The 21,825-nt window shown below is 32.9% G+C and overlaps 2 protein-coding genes and 2 long non-coding RNA genes across 4 annotated transcripts; 2 read left to right on the top strand and 2 right to left on the bottom strand.

Annotated features, from left to right (window-relative positions):
- Nucleotides 1-2,467: 2,467 nt before the first annotated feature.
- Nucleotides 2,468-3,596, bottom strand: LOC121128981 (uncharacterized). Its single transcript, XM_040724608.2, has 2 exons — nucleotides 3,203-3,596; nucleotides 2,468-3,141 (listed from the first exon to the last, which is right to left on the bottom strand). The coding sequence occupies exons 1-2, from the start codon at nucleotides 3,483-3,485 to the stop codon at nucleotides 2,588-2,590; spliced, it is 837 nt and encodes a 278-aa protein (XP_040580542.2). The 5' UTR covers nucleotides 3,486-3,596; the 3' UTR covers nucleotides 2,468-2,587.
- Nucleotides 3,597-4,572: 976 nt separating this feature from the next.
- Nucleotides 4,573-5,196, top strand: LOC139907187 (uncharacterized). Its single transcript, XR_011783630.1, has 2 exons — nucleotides 4,573-4,736; nucleotides 4,795-5,196. It is a non-coding gene; the product is annotated as an uncharacterized lncRNA (long non-coding RNA).
- Nucleotides 5,197-10,175: 4,979 nt separating this feature from the next.
- On the bottom strand, nucleotides 10,176-11,324 carry LOC121128979 (uncharacterized). Its single transcript, XM_040724607.2, has 2 exons — nucleotides 10,993-11,324; nucleotides 10,176-10,931 (listed from the first exon to the last, which is right to left on the bottom strand). The coding sequence occupies exons 1-2, from the start codon at nucleotides 11,273-11,275 to the stop codon at nucleotides 10,282-10,284; spliced, it is 933 nt and encodes a 310-aa protein (XP_040580541.1). The 5' UTR covers nucleotides 11,276-11,324; the 3' UTR covers nucleotides 10,176-10,281.
- Nucleotides 11,325-13,111: 1,787 nt separating this feature from the next.
- Nucleotides 13,112-17,911, top strand: LOC139907157 (uncharacterized). The gene is made up of 2 exons (XR_011783573.1): nucleotides 13,112-13,742; nucleotides 15,540-17,911. It is a non-coding gene; the product is annotated as an uncharacterized lncRNA (long non-coding RNA).
- Nucleotides 17,912-21,825: the final 3,914 nt, after the last annotated feature.

Raw genomic sequence — 21,825 nt, 5'->3', positions numbered from 1 at the left:
GGACTGCTACGTGAGCAAATGGACCATCAAAAATGTCATCAGGATTGACCTGCGTTTCTTGTCTAGGTTCAGAGCCTCAAAGCATCTGCTCACAGGCCAGAATAAGGCAGACAGAATGAGCAAAGACAAGATTCTTATTAACCAAATATGGTTACTTGCGGGTTTTTTTCGGACGAAAAAATCTTCACCATTGACGCCAAGCATAAACGTAAGAACGATAGATGGAACGTTCTGGACCCTGATGAGGTCCAACCAGTCATGAAAACAAAGAATCCGGCTTTGGTTATGGTCCTGCCAGTCATCATCACGGAGGGACAAGTTATGACCCCCACTTCTTCCAAAAGGACCAGTAGGTGACCAAGGAGGTCTACAAGGACGTTCTCAAGGACATTGCCATCCCATGAATGAATGAAGACACTGATGAGAAGCCATATACATTCTAGCAACACTCAGCACCTGCTCATAAGGGCAAGATTGTCCAAGAGTTCTTAGGACAAAATGTGCCTTATTTTTGACCTCCGCTTTATTGGCCAGCCAACAGCCCGGATCTCAATGCTTATGGTTTTTACCTGTCGGCAGGGAGGAGAGCAATGCCTGCAAGAATAATCATGCCTCAGTTGAAGCCTTGAAGGCGCCCATCGTCAATACAATGAAGGAATTGGATCTGCACGAGGTAGCAAAGGCATACCTCGCATTCAGACGCCGTGTATAGATCGAAAACAAAGGCTTTCATTATGAATAATCATTTTACATTTAATTTGGCCTTCAAATGTATAAATAATAATCTTTCTATCTCGCATACAAGTCTCATAATTAGGCGTTAAAGTTATTCCGGAAGTACCTTGTCCACCCTGTAAATGACATGAATTTGATTACCCACATTTAAGTAATGAAAACCCAGGATGTCTATGGGGATCATCAAAACAATTCTATACTTCTGTCATTTGTCTTAAACTATAATTTGCAGTTGCAAGTCTTTGCGTGCGTAATTCTAGTCGATTTTATAGCTTTATCTTTGAGTTAGCTAAATTTAGTTACTCATTTGTAGGCCTCAGGCAATACCAGTTGAAAAAAAGGCGAATGGATGACGTTTGACGCCACTCCTTACTATTGCTTATTGTATTCAAATTTCATTTATATGGTATTGTGATCAACCATGCAATCGAACAGGGCCAATCTGAATCAATTTGAGCCTCTATACAAAATATTAGCCAATAATATTTATATTCAATATTATAATGTTACACCAAGCTGAATTTATTAATTGCCTTTAACATTTAGCATATACTAAGAAAATATAAATACCTCTAATAATATAATGAACAATTAAAAAATGTAACATCCCAAGCCAATGCAAAATATAAAATTGAACTATGTACAAGGAAAAAAATTTAGACAAGTGTTGCAAAATAAAAATATTACAACTGCACGAATATATGTATAGTCAAAAGAATTCATTGGTAAGTGTATACCGTTGATATGCACTTATTATTTTCATACTAAGAAATGCAGTTATTAACTAGTTGAAGCAGTGCATTCAGGTGGGGCTATAGCCGAAAATATGAAGAAGTGATTCGGGAATAGTTTTATTTTCTCACACGGCAAGGAATTAAATACAAATCAGAGGCCTCTCCAAAAACAAATCAGCCAGAAAATAAATAATGACCTGCTGGGCCTGATAATTAGCGACCAACCAGATCTCAGTCTTATGAGGACAACTCGGCCCAACTATAATGTTGGTTAAATAAAGCCCGGCCCCAAAATTGAGTTAGGTTCGGGGTCAATATTTTTTTTCCCCCCGCGCCCATTATGGCACCCCTGAATGAACGGCACACTTAGCATTTGCCTATATTGTTTATACCACGGGTCAACCTTTCCAGTAAATAAGGTTAGGTTAACTCAGAAAAAATATGTCGGTTCAGCTACTTTTTAAAGGAGGGATGCTCTTGAAAATAAATTGGAGGTTGCCTTTAATAAAAGTGATGCCTCTATTTTGAGTTTTTGTTTTAAATACAAAAGCAATTTGAAGAAATTGGACACCATTTAATAAAAATATAGAGTATCGTTTTTGGATCGATGGGATGGCTTGTTTTTATGAATGAGGCTCATTTTTATGTATTACGTGACAAAAATGATTTTATATATTAATGAGTATTTTTTCAGGTTGGACTTTTTATACTAGATAAATATTATTTAAATAAATATAAATTCAAAAATGAACAATTGAACGGAAAAATGATCGAATGAAGGAAAAATAAAATTACAGGAATGACTCGATCAAATTTTATTATCGGTCTCAATAATATGAAGTTTGTATTACATAGAAGTACAAATCAATACATTGAATCATACAGTATTTTCAAAAGGGTTGTAATGCAAGAGTATTTTTACTAATTATAAAGAAATTATAATGTTTAATCATATACACGTATTTTTTTTAGTCAGATTGAACATTGATAAATACACATTTATAAAATTTTAAGTTTATAACTTTTTCATTTATTGAATCTTTTCAAAAGATTGCAAATTTATAAATATACATATTTTTATATTGAATAAAAAAACATTACTTTAATAGATCAACTTTTTAAGAAAGGTAAAAAGGTTGTGGAGGAACAGGGATGGGAGAAGGAATTGGAGCAGGAGATCCATAAGCAGATGGGGCCGGAGCTGGTCTTGGAGCAGCAGCAGGGGAACCATAAGCTGATGGAGCGGGTTCAGGTGCTGGTCTTGGAGCAGGGGATCCATAAGCAGATGGAGCGGGCCCAGGTGCTGGTCTTGGAGCAAGAACAGGGGAACCATAAGCAGATGGAGCTGGTCCAGGTGCTGGTCCTGGAGCAGGGTATCCAGTGCCTGATGGAGCTGGAGCACCATAACTGTTAGGAGCTGAGCCTGATCCTATTAATCCACCAGCGGCACCACCAGAAGCAGTAGATCTTTCAGCAGCAATTTCCTTATTTTTGGAGTACAAAGCAATAGCTTGAGAGCAGTCAAAGTTGAACCACCAATCACAGATAAAAGCTTTTTGGTTAAAAATGGTACCATTTCCGCAAAGGAAAGAGTATTTGGCTAATCCACCTTCTCCATCAGCAGCACAGACGTGGAATGCTTGACATTCGGTGTCAGGGTCGGCATAGTATCCTGAAAATCGTATTATTTTTATGTCCTGTATTTTTATTTTTTAATATTTCCTCTACTTTACCTCCTTCAACTTGCCCTTCACAAGAGAAAGAAGTCTCGGGTACTTCAGCTAAGATGGGGTAGTCTTCTCCGGGGATTCCAGGAAGTGCCGCTTCAAGGGCAGTAATAGGATCAACAATGACGGGACTTGTGGCTAAGGGAAGGAAAGATGAGCCAGCTCCCACAAGGCCACCGGATGAATATTGATTCAATGGTTCAGAGGAAAATCCTCCATATGCTGAGAGCTTATCAGCAAAACAAGCTCCCATAAATGTTAAATATATAATTCCTTGGAAAGACTTCATCCTTATTTGAATAGATTGATTAGACTTCTCTAATTCAAATGATGGTCAGTAATAGTTCGAACGTTGCTTATATACTCTTTACTCTTTTCATTCCTGGTTTTTTGTTGTTCTTGTTTTCGATGCCCTCCTTTCTTCCATTTTTTGTGGGTCATCTTTTTTTCATACTTTTTTAAAATAGAAAAAAGATAATTAATTTATAAATGTATATCATAGCAGTGTTTTTAAGACTTTTTCATTTTACAAATTATAAAATAAAATATAGACTGATTTAATGGTTCATTTAAATAAAATAATTATATTAATTTTTTTAAATGTTACTAACATTGTGTAGATATTCAATATTTTTTACAAAAATTAATAGAAATGTAATAGAGCACTGATTCTCCGTAGACAAATTAGTATTATGAGTTCAAAGTTTTTTAGTTTCTACAATTGTAGCTGTCAATAGCAATAAGGAAAATAACAGTTTTTTTTAGAAGAAGCTAGAATACATCTTAAAAAAATGTTTAAAATTTATTATATACGAAATTCAAATACTATGATTATATAAAAAATGATTTTATTGAAGTTCTTGAGTATTCAGAACATTTGTAAATTAAGGGGCAAAAACAAAAAAAACCAAAAACAATTTATTTGAATGCTTCGTCTGTCTTAAACAAACATTTTCCTTTTTTTTATCGAAATAAATATGACTATCTGATATTAAGTGACCTATTTACTTGAAATATTGTGTACCAGACTACCAGGTTACAAAGACAGGATAAAATATAATTTTTACAGTTACAAATAATTCATATCTTCTAGGGTTTTTCATTTTCCGAAAAACAAATATCGTAAATATCGGGATCCAGTTAGTAAATAATAAATATTGTGATATTTTTGTATTTCTTTTTTAAATATAATAATATGATAAAAATCAATATTTAGGGTCTTTTTAGGCTTACTCATATATTCTCAACTCTTATTTTCTTCCTTTTTATAATTATTACTGTTAGTGGGCATTTTTTTATTATCACCCTCGTCTCTCGTTTTTTGAATTATATATGCTCCTTTGACCCAGAGTTGACAGTGAACTTTTCATCCAGACATTGAATGATTTAAAAAAAACAAATACCCAATGCTACAAGAATATTAATACACATGTTATTTGAAGACTTTCCGATCACAGCCTGAAGATTGCAGCACTCGTAAATTAAAGCTTGTCACCTCTATTTAGCATCTGTTGACACCAAAGTTTCACCCATTTTGGACGTACGGATATTATGTAGGCGTTAAAGTGAGTTGATGTTCATGTTTTTGTTTTTTTCAGTCTAAACAGTGCACTAGAAATTTTTTTTTGTCAAATGAAGAGGCTTTGTGAACAATTACTTTCTATAGAAAAACGCTGAGTTCTATTTGGACGGTTGCAGAGAAGGGATCATTGCTGGGAGAAGACTGTAGAATTACAAGGAGACTATTTTGAAAAAGGAAATAAAAAAGTCAGAAAAAATGTCTATTATATTTGTTAGGTTGCTAACTTTTCAGAGCAGACTCGTATAGTGAGTTATTATACTATCCGTCAATACTTCTTCTCAAAGTGATCGAAGATGATCAATACTGGCAAATGTAATAATGTGTTCTGTAAAATATGCAGCAAAGAGCAGTTCAGTCTTTACAGTTTGTTCGCTTTCGGTTGAATTTTTTGAAGTTATAAATTGAGTTTTATTTGCACAACAGGTTCATTTGATTTTTGTGCTTCATAAGCTTAGAGTAATAACAGTAGCACAAAATACTAAAAGTCTAAAACGTATGGTGGCACTGTGGCCATAGCGTCACTACAGTTTAAAAACAATTCATAGATATTTTTAACTTGTTCAAAACGTTTTAAGACATAGAGGTTTGAACTGGTTTTAAACGTGTGTGTAATATATAGGACAAGTTTGTATCCACCAGTGGCGTCACTAGCCTCTTTTTTTTTTTTTTTTTTTTGAGGGGGAGAGGACTTGAGGCCCCATAAAAGTTTTTTGACTAGCCTGTTGGTACGTAATTTTGTTGAATAGCATTATTAATTTTTCTAAATGCTATATGCATTTATTTACAACTAATTGTTGTAAGTATTCATCATTTCAAAAAATGCCGGTATCCAATCAAGTGACTAAATTCCTGCCTTAAAAACATAAATCAACCAAATTTTTAGGAGAGTCAAATGTATTTTGGCAAGGATAACAAAATTTGGGATAAACGGTTAGGAAATTAAAGAGTTCAGCCTGTTTTATGTAAGAAAACATTTTGAAGGAAGTTCTAGGTCATCATCATTTGCCAAACATAATATTATTACATATTCAATTATTAAAAAGTTAATGGGTATCATTTTTGATATCCACCCTATTTTAAGGGGAATCGTTTGAATCCTTCGTTCTAGTGTTAAATGTTTTAGTGTTTCTCACCAAAATAATACGCTTTTTTCCTTCTTACGTTCTACCTTTTTATTCTATTTTAATCAATTAATGATTAAATAATATAAACAGCATTAAATAGTTGCTTTCTGTTCGATAAATGATGGAATTATGCCGCAAAATTTTAATGTATCCAAATTTCACTATGTAGTGAATTTGAATGAGAGACAAAATAGTTAATAAAATATGTATAATAACAAAAAAACAAAAAATGCGACAGCTATTTGAATAGAAGAAGTGTTAATCAATTCTCTGTTATCAATAACTACCATTAAGGATGAGATGGATTATTCATATTGGAAAATACTGATTAATTGAGGAACAAACATAATATGAGGCAAGAGTATTATTCCATAATTTTTTCAACATAAAACAACTATTCAATTCGTATTTTTACAAATAAACCTGACATATGTGATTAAAAAATTATAAAGGAATATTAGCTTCTACCAAAAATATACAATAACGTCGATTGAAGCTCATAAATATAAAATGGCTAAGTATTCTAGACGCAAAATAGCTTTAAGGCAAAATTGTTTACGGTAAAATGTCTTGAGGTAAAATATTTTAATGCAAAATTAATGGACACCAGATCAAATCGGTCTATTATAGTTTTTGGTTAATAACTGTTCAGTTACAAATATTAATTATATTTTTTAATTTCTTAAACGTAGCCTTCCAACTGTATATGTTTCATCAAATTTAACTAATTGAATGTTGGTTTTTCGATTTAATATAGTTCCTAAAAAGTATTAACGGATAAAATAACACAAAATAAAGTTCCTGAAACTCAAAGAAAAAAAATTAGGTATAAATTTGTATAACAGCTCATTCAGTTAATTCCACGCCACATCGATCAAAAAATGGACATTTTTTACGGCACCATCTCTGATTATTTGAAATTTTCCATATAGCTTAATATTGAATAGAAACTCAAAAAGGCTCCTAAAGTTCCAGCCTCGAGGCCATGTTTTTAAATAGCTATTTCTCTTGTGGTTTTAATGATATTGATCTACTTTAAACGTGACTAAATAGTTATTTAAACATTTATATTCTCTATGAATATTTTTACCCAATAAAATACCTCTTTGACCTTGAGGTAATTTTGTCAAATATTTGACCTCAAAAATTTCAAACCTGGTATACTACAATTTTTCTCAAATTATTATGCAAGGGTCGTCAACATATATTAAATAATTACAAGAAAGTTTTGGGGGTGCATTCAAATTTGGGTCAACTCTCTAAGCGTAATACCAAGAAGGGGATGTAAAAAAACTTGGTTAAAATATTAGACAAGAGAATTAATATAGAATTTTGGCAATACAAATTTACATTCATTTATATTATTTGTTTAGTTCCAGTTTATATATATTTAGTAGACTATATTGGCTTTAAGTGTTTATAAAAGGTTTTTCATTAACAGCGCTCACATTTAAAAAAATAAAAAAGGAAACGGTTTGAGATATCGACGATTTCTTTATTTGCTATTAAAATACATTCAAGTTAATATATGAATGAAATTCGATGTCGTTTGAATGACCACCACGTGCACGTTTTACAAAGTCCAATCGTTGAACCCAATTTTCGACTACTTTTCCGCATAAATTGGCTGAAACTGCAGCAATTTCGCGTTGAATATTTGTTCTGAGCTCTTCTAACGTCGACGGATTATTGGTATAGACCAGATCTTTCATGTGACCCCAAAGAAAATAGTGTAGAGGCGTTAAATTGCTCGAGCGAGGCGGCCAATTGACTGGTCCATTTCTGGAGATAAGACTCACCAAACTTACTCTTAGTAAATTGATTGTAACATTTGCTGTGTGTGAAGTGGAAACGTCTTGTTGAAACCACATATCTTCCAATTCGAGCCAAAAGAAAAAAAAATCGGTTATCAAGGCGCAGTAACAATTTCCATTCACAGTAACGTGGCGATTGTCATCGTCGACGAAAAAGTAAGGCCCAATGACACCGCCAACATGCAATCCACACCAAACAGTAATTTTTTGGTGATGTAATGGCGCCTCATGAATCACGTGTGGGTTTTTTCGGCCCAATAGCACATATTTTGCTTGTTAAAAAAGCCATTGAGCCAAAAATGTGCCTCATCCCTGAAGATGATTTTACGTTGATAATCAGGATCATTTTCGAATTTTCCTTCAGCCCAATTTACGAATTCCCCACGTTAGATGTGGTCAAGCGGTTTATATTTTTTACACTTCGGGCATTTCTTTGTCTCACTGGCACAGGAACATTATGTAGCGTGTATGTGGACTCAAATTTTTTCACCAAACGTTGAATTGTTGATTTTGCAGGTCGATTACGCGTTGACCATAAATTGGTGTTAACGCTCTTAAAGTTTGGATCAAAGACTCACCACTTTTGTAATAAATTTTAATAATTTGCAAGCGTTGCTCGAGTGTGTACTGCTGTACAAAATTATCCAAGACAGAATGTCCTGAGGCACAATAGTTAAATGAAAAATTACCAGGCACTGTGAAATAAGTGATAACATATTTTTCCGGGTAAAAACCGATGGCTATGTTAACAGTATATGGAGGCCCGTGTGCCTACAAAATTGTTCTCTTGCTAATCTCTTTCCTCCACTGCTTACATATTTTCTGTTCCCCGGATTAACTTGTTTCTTCAGATTAAGATTTTGCTTTCTCGTTGACAACGACATGGGAAGTGCTTCATAGTACAAAATTAACAATAATTCATTTTTATAGTGTGGACTTTTACATCAAAGCTTCAACATAACACTATGTAATAAAATCCAGATCATGGAAAGACCCCCAGCTGAAACACACATTTAATATTTTTATTTAATCCATAAAACATGGGATTCATACATAAAAAAATTCAATTGCAAAAATATTGACCTTCAAAGCCTTTTTTAAAAATCACGTTTGTAAAATAAAATTTCGATTCCGATCAATATTTCATTATAGATGCAAATTAAAGGAAATAATACTTGATAAAAAACATTCCAACATTCGAAAAATAAAATAATTATTAAGTTATTTTGAAAAAAATTCACACAAAATGGGTCGGGTAATACAAAAACTACTATTTGGAAGCTAATATATATTTTTTAAATTGCATTATATTAGAACAAAAAATAAAGAATTTAAAACAGCTACAAAAGATATACTCTCAACAAAAAAAAAATGCAATTTTGTTTGATTTTTTTCAGTTTAAGTTTTGATTTTCTAATAGAATATTTAATAAATATGCAATGTAAGACTCTGCTAAACTTTTTCGAATTTAAATATAATTAAGTCATTTTTTTGTCTAATTTTAATTATAATTAGCTTCAGTATCAAATGGTAGGTAAAAATATTTAAATAAGAGATGAGTTATAAATTTTTTTCAAATCATTTCAATTTTTTAGAAATGCAAGAAAAAGTCTACTTGGTTTTATTTTATATTAAATTGAAAATTTCTAAATTATTTTTCATTAATAAATTAATGCTGTCCCATTGAAATTAATAGCTAAGGTAGGTAATGATAGCATGGAAACATGGAAAAAAATTTAAGTTCACGTTATGTCTCGAGAAGAGTCTCGAAACGCAAAAATACACCCATTAGACCCACTTCATGCTTTGGGGTATAGATAGTAGTTTTGGGACGATTAATCGGAATAATGAAAGTAATATTTAATTTGCAATTTTGATTCTTATTTATAACAACCTAATTATTAATTTTCTAAGTTATGAAAAAAAAAAAAAAAAAAAAAAGTTAGCTCCAAAATTGAGGAACTTTTGCATTTACAAGAAAATAAATTACTTGAAATTTAATTAAATTTTTCAATTTTTTTTTCATAAAAATTAAAATTTTTCTATGTACTTTTGAAATTTTTCTCTGAAAAATTGCATATTTGTAATATAAAAAAAAACTAAAACGATGGGTACAAAAGGTTTGACTGACAAAAAAATTTCGTCGGGAAAGTAACATACCCCGCTAAGTTGGTCCCAAAAAAACTTGAATTTATGGTTTATTTTACCCCATAAATTACACAGACAAAACTTGTATCAATGTATAGTAATATCTCAGAGCATAATCCTAGAATAACAAAAAAAATATAATATGATTATCAAGTAGTTTCATTTTAGGATCTCGGAATTATGAGAAATATAACTATAGGGGTGAATGTCTCTACGTAAATCTGTTCGACTAAATAAAATAAATATAATTTTCAATCCCATACACGGTTTTTTTGGGTTTTTTTTTTTTTGAGTAAGATGAAATATTAATGTAAGTTCATAATTTTTTATTTATTGAACCTTTTCAAAAGATTACAAATTTATAAATAGAGGCATTTAGATATTGAATAAAAAACATTCCTTCAATGAATAAACTTTTTAAAAAAGGTAAAAAGGTTGAGGAGGAACAGGGATGGGAGAAGGAATTGGAGCAGGAGAACCATAAACAGATGGTGCTGGAAAGGGAGCTCGAATAGGAACAGGGGAACCATAAGCAGATGATGCAGGTGCTGGTCTTAGGGGAGGAGCAGGGGATCCATATGAAGATGGAGTTGGTGCTGGTTTTGGGGCAGGAGCTGGAACTGTTCTGGGAGCTACCCTTGGGGTAGGAGATCCATAAGCAGATGGAACGGGAGCTGGTCTTGGAGCAGGGGATCCATAAGCAGATGGAGCGGGAGCTGGTCTTGGAGCAGGAGGAGGGGAACCATAAGTAGATGGAGCTGGTCCTGGAGCAGGGTATCCAGTGCCTGATGGAGTTGGAGCACCATAGCCCTTGGGAGCAGAGCCTGATCCAATTAATCCACCAGCTGCACCAGCAGCAGATCTTTCAGCAGCAATTTCCTCATTCTTGGAGTACAAGGCAGTAGCTTGAGAGCAGTCAAAGTTGAACCACCAATCACAGATAAAAGCTTCTTGGTTGAAAATGGTACCATTTCCGCAAAGGAAAGAGTATTTGGCTAGTCCACCTTCTCCATCAGCAGCACAGACATGGAATGCTTGACATTCAGTGTCAGGGTCGGCATAGTATCCTGAAAATAGTATTATTTTTATGTCCTGTATTTCTATTGTTTAATATTTGCTCTACTTTACCTCCTTCAACTTGTCCTTCACAAGAGAAAGAAGTCTCGGGTACTTCAGCTAAGATGGGGTAGTCTTCTCCGGGGATTCCAGGAAGTGCCGCTTCAAGGGCAGCAATAGTATCAACAATGACGGGACTAGTGGCTAGGGGAAGGAAAGAAGAGCCAGATCCCACAAGGCCACCGGATGAATATTGATTCAATGGTTCAGAGGGAAATCCTCCATATGCTGAGAGCTTATCACCAAAACAAGCTCCAATAAATGTTAAATATATAATTCCTTGGAAAGACTTCATTCTTATTTGAATTGATTGATTAGACTTATCTAATTCAAGTGATGCCCAGTAATAATTCCTACGTGCTTATATACTCCTTACACTTTTCATTTCTGGTTTTTTCGTTGTTCTTGTTTTTGATGCCTCCTTCCTTCCATTTTAATGTGGCTCATCTTTTTTTTTCTCCCCATTTAAAAAATGGAAAAAAGGATATATCATTTATATACAGATACCATACTAATATTTTTTTAGATATTTTCATTCAATTCTCACAAAAATTATACTATTTTATTTTAAATGTTTTTTAAGCCTTTGTATTTTCCATATTTTTTACATAATATTAATCGATAAATCTTAAAATAATAAGAGTACTGAGTCTCATTAGGGAAATCAGTTTAATTAATTTTTGAATCTCAAATGAGTTTGAAGTATTTCTGTTGCTGCAACTCTAGATATCAGCAGAAGAGGAATATGTACATCCTTATAATATTTATATGTTCATCTGAGACAAAATTTGAGTACTAAGATTATTTAAAAAATAGTTATAGTGATATTGTGGAGTATAAATAAATTAGCCAACTTACTTGACGAATACATAACAAAACAATTTTTTTGAAATATCATTTGAATATTCAAAAAAGGTAGATTAGCTTTCATTTTTTGCGGGCAATGTATATTTGGTATGCTATATATATATATATTTATGTTAGTAAATTCGAAAAAGGAACATATATTTATTGTTTAAAGCTATATAATTTTTTGTGAGAGTCCTAATGTTTAGAAGTGCTCGTCCATTTGGACATTTGGGATTTGGTTTCAATATTATAGCCCATGATTCGTTATCATTTATGGCCTTTTGAGCAAATCAGGGTCATCACTGACGTCTGTCAACAGGCCATTGGCAATGCTCAATCGACGAACTTTTTGTCAAAATTAAGAAGTTTTGGAACAAACTTCTCTGACACTCGACTAATCCCAAAAACATTCCAACAAATTGGATGGAAAAAGCCAACCGATATGTCAATATCCTCAGCAACTTCTCTAATAGTCATTGGACTATTTTCAAAAACAGTTTTCTTCATTGTATCAACGTGCTTTGGCGTCCAGAGAGAGGCTCGTTATTGGCATCTACTTGTAAGAGTTTGAACTTTTATTAACACTTTTTTTACGGAAAATAGTTTCACCGTATGCCATTGTCAACATTTCAACTGTTTTGAGCACCTAATTTAATTTCTCACACAAAATTTCATGCAAATTTTTTGATCCATGTTTTTCAATAGGAAAAAATCGCCCAACACACCAAATACTTATAACCTTGTATGCCTTTTACAAACAAACTAAACATATTATATAGCTTTAAATAATAAATATATGTTCTTTTTTTAATGGACTAACCTAAGAGAATAAAAAAATCTATGATATCAAATATACGTGGTACGCGAAATTTGAAAAGTCACCTTACTGTTTCAACACACCTCGTATATATAATAGGGCTTGTACGGTACGGGGTTGTACTACGGTTCAGTTCGGTTTGGTACGACCATTACAGTTCGTTACGTCTTTACCTTCGGTGCAGTACGTGTATACATATATATATATATTATAATCACATATTAAATATTTTGATATTATAAAATTTTGATTATTTTTTATTAATAGATTTGATTGGTGTGATAAGATTTTAATCCATAAGCATTCTTTTATAAAAAAATAATTTATGTATTTGTTTATGCAAAAAAGAGAATATGACTTACAAAAGGATAAAATATATCCCAATTGACAAAAACCCAGTAGTAGGGTGGAGGAATAATTTAAATTAATTACCCAATGTTTCCAAGTTAGCTTTATAGTACTTTGCAACTCCAGGTACATCTGCATCAAAAATAGTATTATGTAACGGGGGTACATTTTATATCAACTTTTGTTTATTAGAGTAGTTAAGTATATTTAGAAATAATTTATTTATACAGAAAATAAATCATAAAAGAATAAAACAATATCAGATTTCAAATAGGTTGATAAGTTTTTCTCTATATTGTAAATACTGTGGAAGAATATATAACGATATCAAACACGCTTTTGTTTTTTTGCCCACTTTTCAAAATTATAAAGGATTGTATATTAATTAACTCCAAGTATATTTTAGATTTTGAGGCAAGATATTGGGAAGCATTTTTGCTATTCAGTATTCCTTCTAACAGGAAGCAGGAGCCAGACACGAGGAAAAAACAATTAGTGGGGCTGTCAGTAATATGCAGAGGATTTTTTTTGCTCAACAGCTCACAGAAGATAGGGTGATTGACTCAAGAAATCTAAGGACTATCTTAATATTTGCTGCAGCAAGATGCACTGCTTTTTCTCGGTGGATTCCCCTATCGTAAGACTCATCGGGGAGTTATCCTGCCGAATTAATTACATATTTTCCATCAATATCACTTCGGTATGAATGTACTCTTAGAATGATTATTCGGCGATATAATAAGTATAGGTAAGAAAATACAGATTGAGTTGGATTTTTCTGTTCCTATTATATTTACTTGGGTTGTTTTCCGGTTTTGTTTTTTTGTTAAGTACATTAGGTAACAGTATTTGATTATGTATATTATATGACACGTCGTATTTGTTGGTTTGATTATTTGAGGTTTTCGGTTTTTTAGAAGGAAATTAATTTTTTACTAAAATGTTAAATGATGTTTTTTTTATACAAACGCAAATTTCCTTTTATGTCTTTATTTTTTACTTTTGTGCATCTAAATATTTATAAAGAAATACCTTGTGGTTGAAAAAATACATTAATTCTATTTAAAAAAACAACAACACAATTTTACTATTAAACGTACCGAACCGAGTACCATGAAGGGTGTATCGCGGTTCTACCGAACCTTGGGTTTAGCATACCGTTTTAGCCCTAATCTATATGCATATATACACTTAGACGTGTATACGCAATATAGATTTGCCTTTATTGCTTCCAGTTTTATAAATCAGCCTTTTTCAAGCTTGTATTTTCTTAGATTTACTATGTACAACTTGCAATGTCTGTACAAGTCCCAACTTGTATAATGAAATTATACAAGTTGGGACTTCTTCCTCTTAAAATGTATTATTTAATTACAACATTGGTCATTCCAATTACCAGCTATTAATTGATAGTATCACCTCCTTTTGATCTATTAAAATTTCATGGCCATTTTGTATTTATGAGTAATATAGCTCTGGGCATTGGAACTTTATAATGTTCAAAATAACACTTATATTTTATTAATTTTTATTAAAATATTCAAACACCATTAATATATATTGATCATCCATGTAAAATCATTGCAATCACTGAAATTTCCTCATTTAAAATTATTCACCTCATATTTAGGTTGAACCTGTACAATCATGTCGAAATATGGCACTGAATCATAGTTATACCCTAAAAACTTAATTTTTAGAAAAAGGCTTTAAAGGCCAAACCTGTAGAGTTTGAATATTATGAAAAGACCTGGCTTCATCTATGAAATCTAGAACAAGGGATCCATACACCAAACAGGGGCGTACGTTTCATATTTTCTAAGGGGGAGGAATTGGCTTTAAAGAAAAATTATGTTTTCAATTTCAAAAATAAAATTTGTGTTGTTTTTGTCCTTTATTAGAGCAGCAATCAGTATTTTCAGCGGTCCTAGATTCTTGTATCTTAATATGTATGTGTACTGGCTTCAAACTACATACGTAATGTATATACAGTAGAATATATATATATGTAGATGATCAGTTGCTGATTTTCTAAGTTTGTCACTCATAAATATTTTCGATTGGATGTAGGTCCGTAGACTGGCAAGGCCACTCTATGACAGTAATGTGCTTCTCTTGAGTGACTCCTTTTTGCAGTATGTTTTAGGTCACTGTCCTGCTAAAAGGCAAATTACACGACTTATTTTTATTGCTCTTCTATAAGGGAAGGAGACTGTCGTCGGAGTTATACTGGTCACATGTCTCCGTCCCCTGCATACGCCCCTGAAAATGAAGTTGTTTGGTTCTAGGTTCTGTTAATTACCTCTTTTAACTTGTTTTTGTATTTTTAAACCGATTCCTTATTCACTTTAAAAAAAATGGCAATACATATAAATTTAATGTCTTAATAAAAAAATAAAAAAATGCAATTTGCAATTTATAATCAATATAATGTAATAAATAATTATTTGATACAATTTTGTATTAAAAAATGAATAAATATAACTTCCTAGCCAATGTTGTATAGTTAAGAATGGTCACAATATTAATCCATTATCTCACTCAGTTTTTATCAAGGTTGAATGACTTACCAAATGTTCAAATTTGAAGAAAAGGATCAAAGCCTGGATAATTTGTGTTCTAAAATGGTAAAACTCTCAATGAAGGTGTGAGAAGAGAACCCGACATGAATCTTTTATACGACAATGTTGAACTAACTGCTGCCCTGTCCTCTAACTATCTTCATAATTAAAAAAGCTATTATTTCCAAGAAGCGGATTAACTATTATGTAATACGTTAAAGAACAATTCCATCATCTTCATCAAAACCCGAAAAAAGACAACTCAAATGGTTTAAATGTATAATTGTAATGTTTATTATCGAAGTCTGATTAAAAATTTAATAAAAATGATGTCAAATTTAAAAATAAAAACTTATGTTAATTTTTGTAGCATGTCTTCCATAGTGTAAGATAAAATTTATACACATTACTATTTGTATAAAATATAACATGTATATTATAGGTAGTTTAATTTTTTTAACTGTAGTTATTCTCAAATGCATTGGACCTACAATTTCAATATAACATACTTTTCTTATGATTAATTCTAACATATTTTAAATATAATATTATGCATTTAACAAGAAAAAATAAGTATAACAATTATATTTTATTTTTGAACATTAAAAAACATTAATTTTCATTGTATAATTGTTATATATAATTTTAATTCCTTTTTCACCGATAAAGAAGGAGAAAAAGTGAAGATTTATGGCTGGGCTTTAAGATTTATAGAAAATTTGCATTTCAATGGCATAAGAAAAACTGTATTAATGATGATAATTTGAAGTTTTATAAAAATAATATAATTGAATAAAGTCCTGATACTTCTAATTTTATACCAACAAGGCCACGTACGTATTTCAGCAGGATGGTTTTGCGGCCCATACTGCTAATATTGTACAAGAGTGGATGGGTAGGAACATGAACTTCTTGTCCAAGAACCTTTGCCCCGTCAGAGCCCAGATTTGAATCCAGTGGATTACTCTATTTGGTGGCAAATTAAGAAGAATGTCTGTAAAGTCCGCACCCGAATATTGATGCCCTTAAGACCACTGTTAACCAGCAGTGGAGGATCATGGTAAAGGACTACGTTGTCAATGTGTGCAAGGGGATCTGGAGACGGTTGGAAGTTGTCATTGAGGCGGATTGTACCCAGATTCAAAATTAATGTGCATTGTATAGTAAAAAATATTATAAATAATTGTAAAATATAAAATATTGTCTATGTAAAACATCATCCTGATAAATTATGATTATTTTAATGACTACATAGAGGTCGGTCTTAGTCTTTTTCTACACCCGGTGTCATAAAAACTTATGACACATATTATTATCTGAATGTATATTATGTCCGTGAAGATGATTAATAAACTCTTCTTTTACAATGATGCTACAAAAAGTAATTGACATGCTATAAACCAGTTTTATTTGATACAATTTCTTTTTAAATTTACTTCCTTGTTAATTACTAAGAAGGACATATATTTTTACGTAAATTTTGTGTGCCTATATTTTCAAATATAATACGTATATGGTTAGTTAATAACTATTTCATAAATATAACTAATAGAAAAGATGGCTTTAGGTACTATCGCCTTAAAACCATTTTGCCCCAAGGATATTTTGAAATATTAATAAAGCAAAGTTTGTCTTTCTGTCAGTCTGAAAGTATATGTCTGAATATGCTGGATTCCGATTTATTTTATTAAATAAAATCACTTCCAGCCTCCAATTACAGTCTCAATACGAGGCGAGCAGGCCTTCACCAATTGGTCCCTTGGCAATCCTTGAATTCCTTCTTCATCTGATTGAATAGTTCGTCTTTGGTGTTGTAGGGGATCAGTTGGTGTGTCATTTGATCGTGCCCCACACACACACAAATCAGTTGTATTAAGATCCGGCTAGTTTGAAGGCCAAAAGTCCGGTGAGATGAAGTCGTTTAAATTATCTTAGAGCCATTTGATACTTTTTTTCTAGGTGTGGCTGGGAACTGAGTCCTACTGCCATCCAGGACTTCACCTTGGTCTCTAGTACATCCAAGTTGGCATCATTGTTGACTCTGAGTCCTTTGGGGAACACATGAAAAGGCATGACGTGTCCTTCGGAGCTTACCACCCCAAACATCTTAGCCCAGATTGCTATTACCTCAAAATCACCTTTAGAGGCCTCAAGTTTAATTGTAACCTTGCAAACGAACGTCTCACTGAGCATTGCCCGCGTTTGCCCAAAAGAGCCCACCAAAGTGGATGGATAGATAGCTTCTGCCCCGTGTATTTCAAGGATACTGCTTCTACTTATTCTTGTTATTATTGATAGCTCACGTATATTTAGATTATGATAAGATTTGAATTAAATATAAACACTGGCATATGAATATTGTTTGTTTTTATTGGTGAGCGCTCTGGAGATTAAATTACTCATCAGTCATACCAATATATTAATTATTTTTCTCATACTTTTATTATTCTTGAGGATAGACACATATGAATTGATATAAGTATTGAGTAGCTACGTGTGAGTGTACTCATGAAATAACGGAAAGTAACACAGGATTTATGGGGGAGTTATCTTCTATATTATTAAAACAAAATTTGTCATTTAGTCGACGCCTAATTACACCGAGCAATGCCCTGTACTACCGCTATATATAAATAAATGGAATTTATACGTCGTTATTTATATTCTTTGTTGACATCGATGTTCTCTATGGATTTTTAAACACAAATATGTAATGTTTATTACTTAAAAAAATTGAATGGTTGTTATGAGGAAAAAACAGCGATTTCACTTAGTCTAAAATGCTCTCACTGAAAGTTAATATGAAACTTGTTTATCCTTTACAACACATACTGAAAGTGTACGTTATTATCTCTATAATATACAAAAAACCCAAAAATTTATACATTTTCTACAAATGTAAGACCTCAAAATTATATGTAAAACTCCAAATCTGGATGGGGAAACCCAAGCACTGGGTTGCTGTAGTAAGGAAAACTACTGCGAGGATTCGGGAAGGCAATCTAAGGTTGGGTCATATTTAAGAGCCAGCCGTATCTTCTTTTGATACGGCCTGGATCATAACGAAGTGTTAATCACTGTTTTGCCTCATATTATACTTTTTTCCAATAATAATTAATCAAGTCAAAATATAATTGATAAGAAAGACTCTAAAAATGTTTAGAACTTCTTCCATTCGAATCGCAGTTTACTTAATTTTCTTATTATATTATATTACTACTTATTTTGTCTCTGTTTCGAACTCATTACATAGTAAGATTTTAATTTGAGATAAGGTTTGATATTTTAAGGCATAATACAATAATTATTCCAAAAGAAAACAAACATTTACTTTGTTTATATTAATAAAGATTACATACTTTGATTTAAAAATTCAAAAGGAACATTAATTTAAACAAAAATAAACAATAACGACACACTTTACATTATTTAAATATCCTTTATTTATATACTAGTGCGAAATATCCTTGATACAAAATGGCTGTAAGTCCTGAGGAAAAATAGTTTAAGGCTACAATACCGGACACTTAAAAGTACATAGAGACGACAAAGGGGGTTCGAATGGTAAATTAATATCTTGCGTCTGCTGAAATGGATCTAAGTACTGATAATAATTAGGAGCACTTTCAAGTTGTTGAAAAACATATACTAAAAAGCAACATAACAACCTTAACAGTATGAAGTATGTTTTGGAAGAGAGCCGATTAGTTGTCATGATGTATAATTAGATCAGTTGAAGCTGCTGTGACGAGGAGGGGTGGGGGAAGAAAATAAACTCTGACATTGGCGGCAACATATACTCAGATGTAGGTATATATACAGATATATACAAAACATAAAATGTGTAAAATGTTATAATATGAATAACTAGGAGAAATTACGTTGTATTAACATAAATAAGGATTTTAGCTTAAAATTAGTACTCCTAGCCAAGATCTACACCTAAAAACAGTTAAAGATTCCAACAATCAAAGAGTCATCAAAGAGTCAATCAAAAAAATCACACACTAAAAAATAAAAATAAAAAATCCATTGGTCTCCCTCGATGAAAGATTTCTTACCTCCGGAATTATTTTTTAAAAGTAGTTCCATATCTTGTTGAATCTGACAATTTATATCTGACAATGTCAATAGTGTGGTCCCAGGAATCACAACCCATTCTTGGTATTTTCAATGCAATATCACCATATCTTGCTGCACAGGACAACATTATTGCTCTCAGGGTTTTTCTGAGAATTGGCTCTCCACTTACCAATTTATTGCCAATAAAAATATAACATTTCTGATTTTTTAAAAATCCACACCTTTTCACAAAAAAATAAATAATTTTTAGGAAGAAATTTCAAAAATTAAATTTTAAATATTTAATTTTTTCGGAAAAAGTTTATAAAATTTGTAGCTATTAAAAAAAATAGTGTTTTTTTTAGCAAAAAAAGTTCAAAAATCGACAGCTATTTACGTAAAAATTAAATTTTTGGGAAAAAAAATTTAAATATTAAATTTTCTGGAACAAAATTTCAAATATTAAACTTTCGAGCAAACAGCAAAAATCTTTTAATTTGGAAGGCTACATCCCCCTCCCCCTCTCCCATCCACTCCCTGCAAAGGCCCCTAAAATCTTGCATTTTTTTTTGAGTTGGCAAACTGAGGGGTGAATTTTCTTTTCCTAATTTGTTGCCATTATTATTTAATTCCTGAGGAGTTAACTTCATTTTTTACTACATACATGCTATTATTGATATAAAGGATTGTGAACTACAATTGGAACAAGCTTTGACTTCATCAAGATCCTGAACAATTTTATTGTGACGATTTTTTTTACATAGCTTGCTAATTTTCAATATGATATCCATTGGTATCAATCTCTGCATCAATGCTCCAACAGAGTAGCTATTTCATTTCATTAAGAAAAATATTAATGTTGCATAAGTTGGTAATTTTGGTTTTACAGTCAAATTATGGTTTTAACATTAGCAATTCTTTTGAAGGAAAAAATGTTTACATGATCTGGCCTATCTTTTCCTTTTTCTCTGTGTTGCATTTTTTTAATGGATAGATGCTTATAAAAATATTCAAAAAAAAAAAAAAAAAATTAAACTTTCCATAATACAGAGGGTGTCCACGATAAATTTGAACTACTTTAAACTTCATCCAGATCCATAATGTGGATATTCGGGGTTAAATCATACTAATATAAAAGGTTGCGTGAACAATACACTATAACTTCCACCACAATTGTTTTGACAACAACCAATAGTCATCATGGAACAAGCAAGGAGAGACGCCATCCTCGAATTGGCTCGCGCGGGACCCAAGCCCTCTGCTATCTATAAGCTTCTTAACTACCACAAGACTACGGTGTACCGGGTCTTCAATGCCCGGGAGGTTGAGGGGAAGGTCTGTTGCAAAGGCCACAACATGAGAAGTGACCGAATCCGCACTCCCCGCTTCCTTGAAGGTCTCCGGAAGTCCATCAAGGCTTCGCCGGGGACTTCCTTGTCCAGGTTGGCCAAGAACCGTGGAGTGAGCAAGCAGCTGGTCTCCAAGACTGTGAATGAGGACCTCGGGTACAGGTCATACCGAATGGCCAAACAACACATCCTCACGGCATCCATGAAGACCACCAGGCTCACCAACGGTAAGCGTCTCCTGAATGACCTGAAGAGCCATGGAGGAAGAATCATCTTCTTCTCCCACGAGAAGAACTGGACTGTCGAAAGAAGCTATAACGTACAGAATGACAGGTGGCTTGCCAAGGAGAGAGAAGAGATCCCTGCGGTCTTCACCACAAAGTTCCTGGCCTCCGTGATGCCCCTGGGTGTCATCTGCAGCACCAGTGAGGTGATACCTCCTTTCTTCCTCAATCCCAAGGAAAGGGTTAACGCGATAAGCTACTGCGAAGTCATGGAGGAGTTCGTCATCCCCTGGATGAAGGATACGGCCGCTGGGAGGGAGTTCATATTCCAACAAGACTCAGCGCCCGCACACATCGCCATGAGGACCACTAACCTCTTCAACTCCCACGACATCACTTTCTGGGATCGCAACACCTGGCCCTCCAACTCATCCGACCTCAATCCGTGAGAATTACTACTGATAGGGGAAGTTGGAGAGGGAGGTGTGCAAGGTCAGCCACAAGAGCATCGCGGCCCTGAAGGGCTCGATTTCGAGGGAGTGGAATGCTGTCGATTCCGTGGAAGTCATCAGGGCATGCAAAACCTTTAGGGGTAGGATGGAGAAGATGGTGGCTGCTGAGGGAGGACATGTTGA

Source organism: Lepeophtheirus salmonis, chromosome 14 (assembly GCF_016086655.4).
Source record: "Lepeophtheirus salmonis chromosome 14, UVic_Lsal_1.4, whole genome shotgun sequence".
In the NCBI taxonomy this organism is placed as follows: Eukaryota; Metazoa; Arthropoda; class Copepoda; order Siphonostomatoida; family Caligidae; genus Lepeophtheirus; species Lepeophtheirus salmonis.
This window is presented reverse-complemented; position numbering and strand designations above follow the sequence as displayed.

Bases quoted from the DNA above. Each gene is read 5' to 3' on its own strand.
- LOC121128981 (XM_040724608.2), bottom strand. From the start codon at position 3,485: ATGAAGTCTTTCCAAGGAATTATATATTTAACATTTATGGGAGCTTGT. The intron at 3,142-3,202 runs GTAAAGTAGAGG...TACGATTTTCAG, and splicing joins TGAAGGGCAAGTTGAAGGAG to GATACTATGCCGACCCTGAC.
- LOC121128979 (XM_040724607.2), bottom strand. From the start codon at position 11,275: ATGAAGTCTTTCCAAGGAATTATATATTTAACATTTATTGGAGCTTGT. The intron at 10,932-10,992 runs GTAAAGTAGAGC...TACTATTTTCAG, and splicing joins TGAAGGACAAGTTGAAGGAG to GATACTATGCCGACCCTGAC.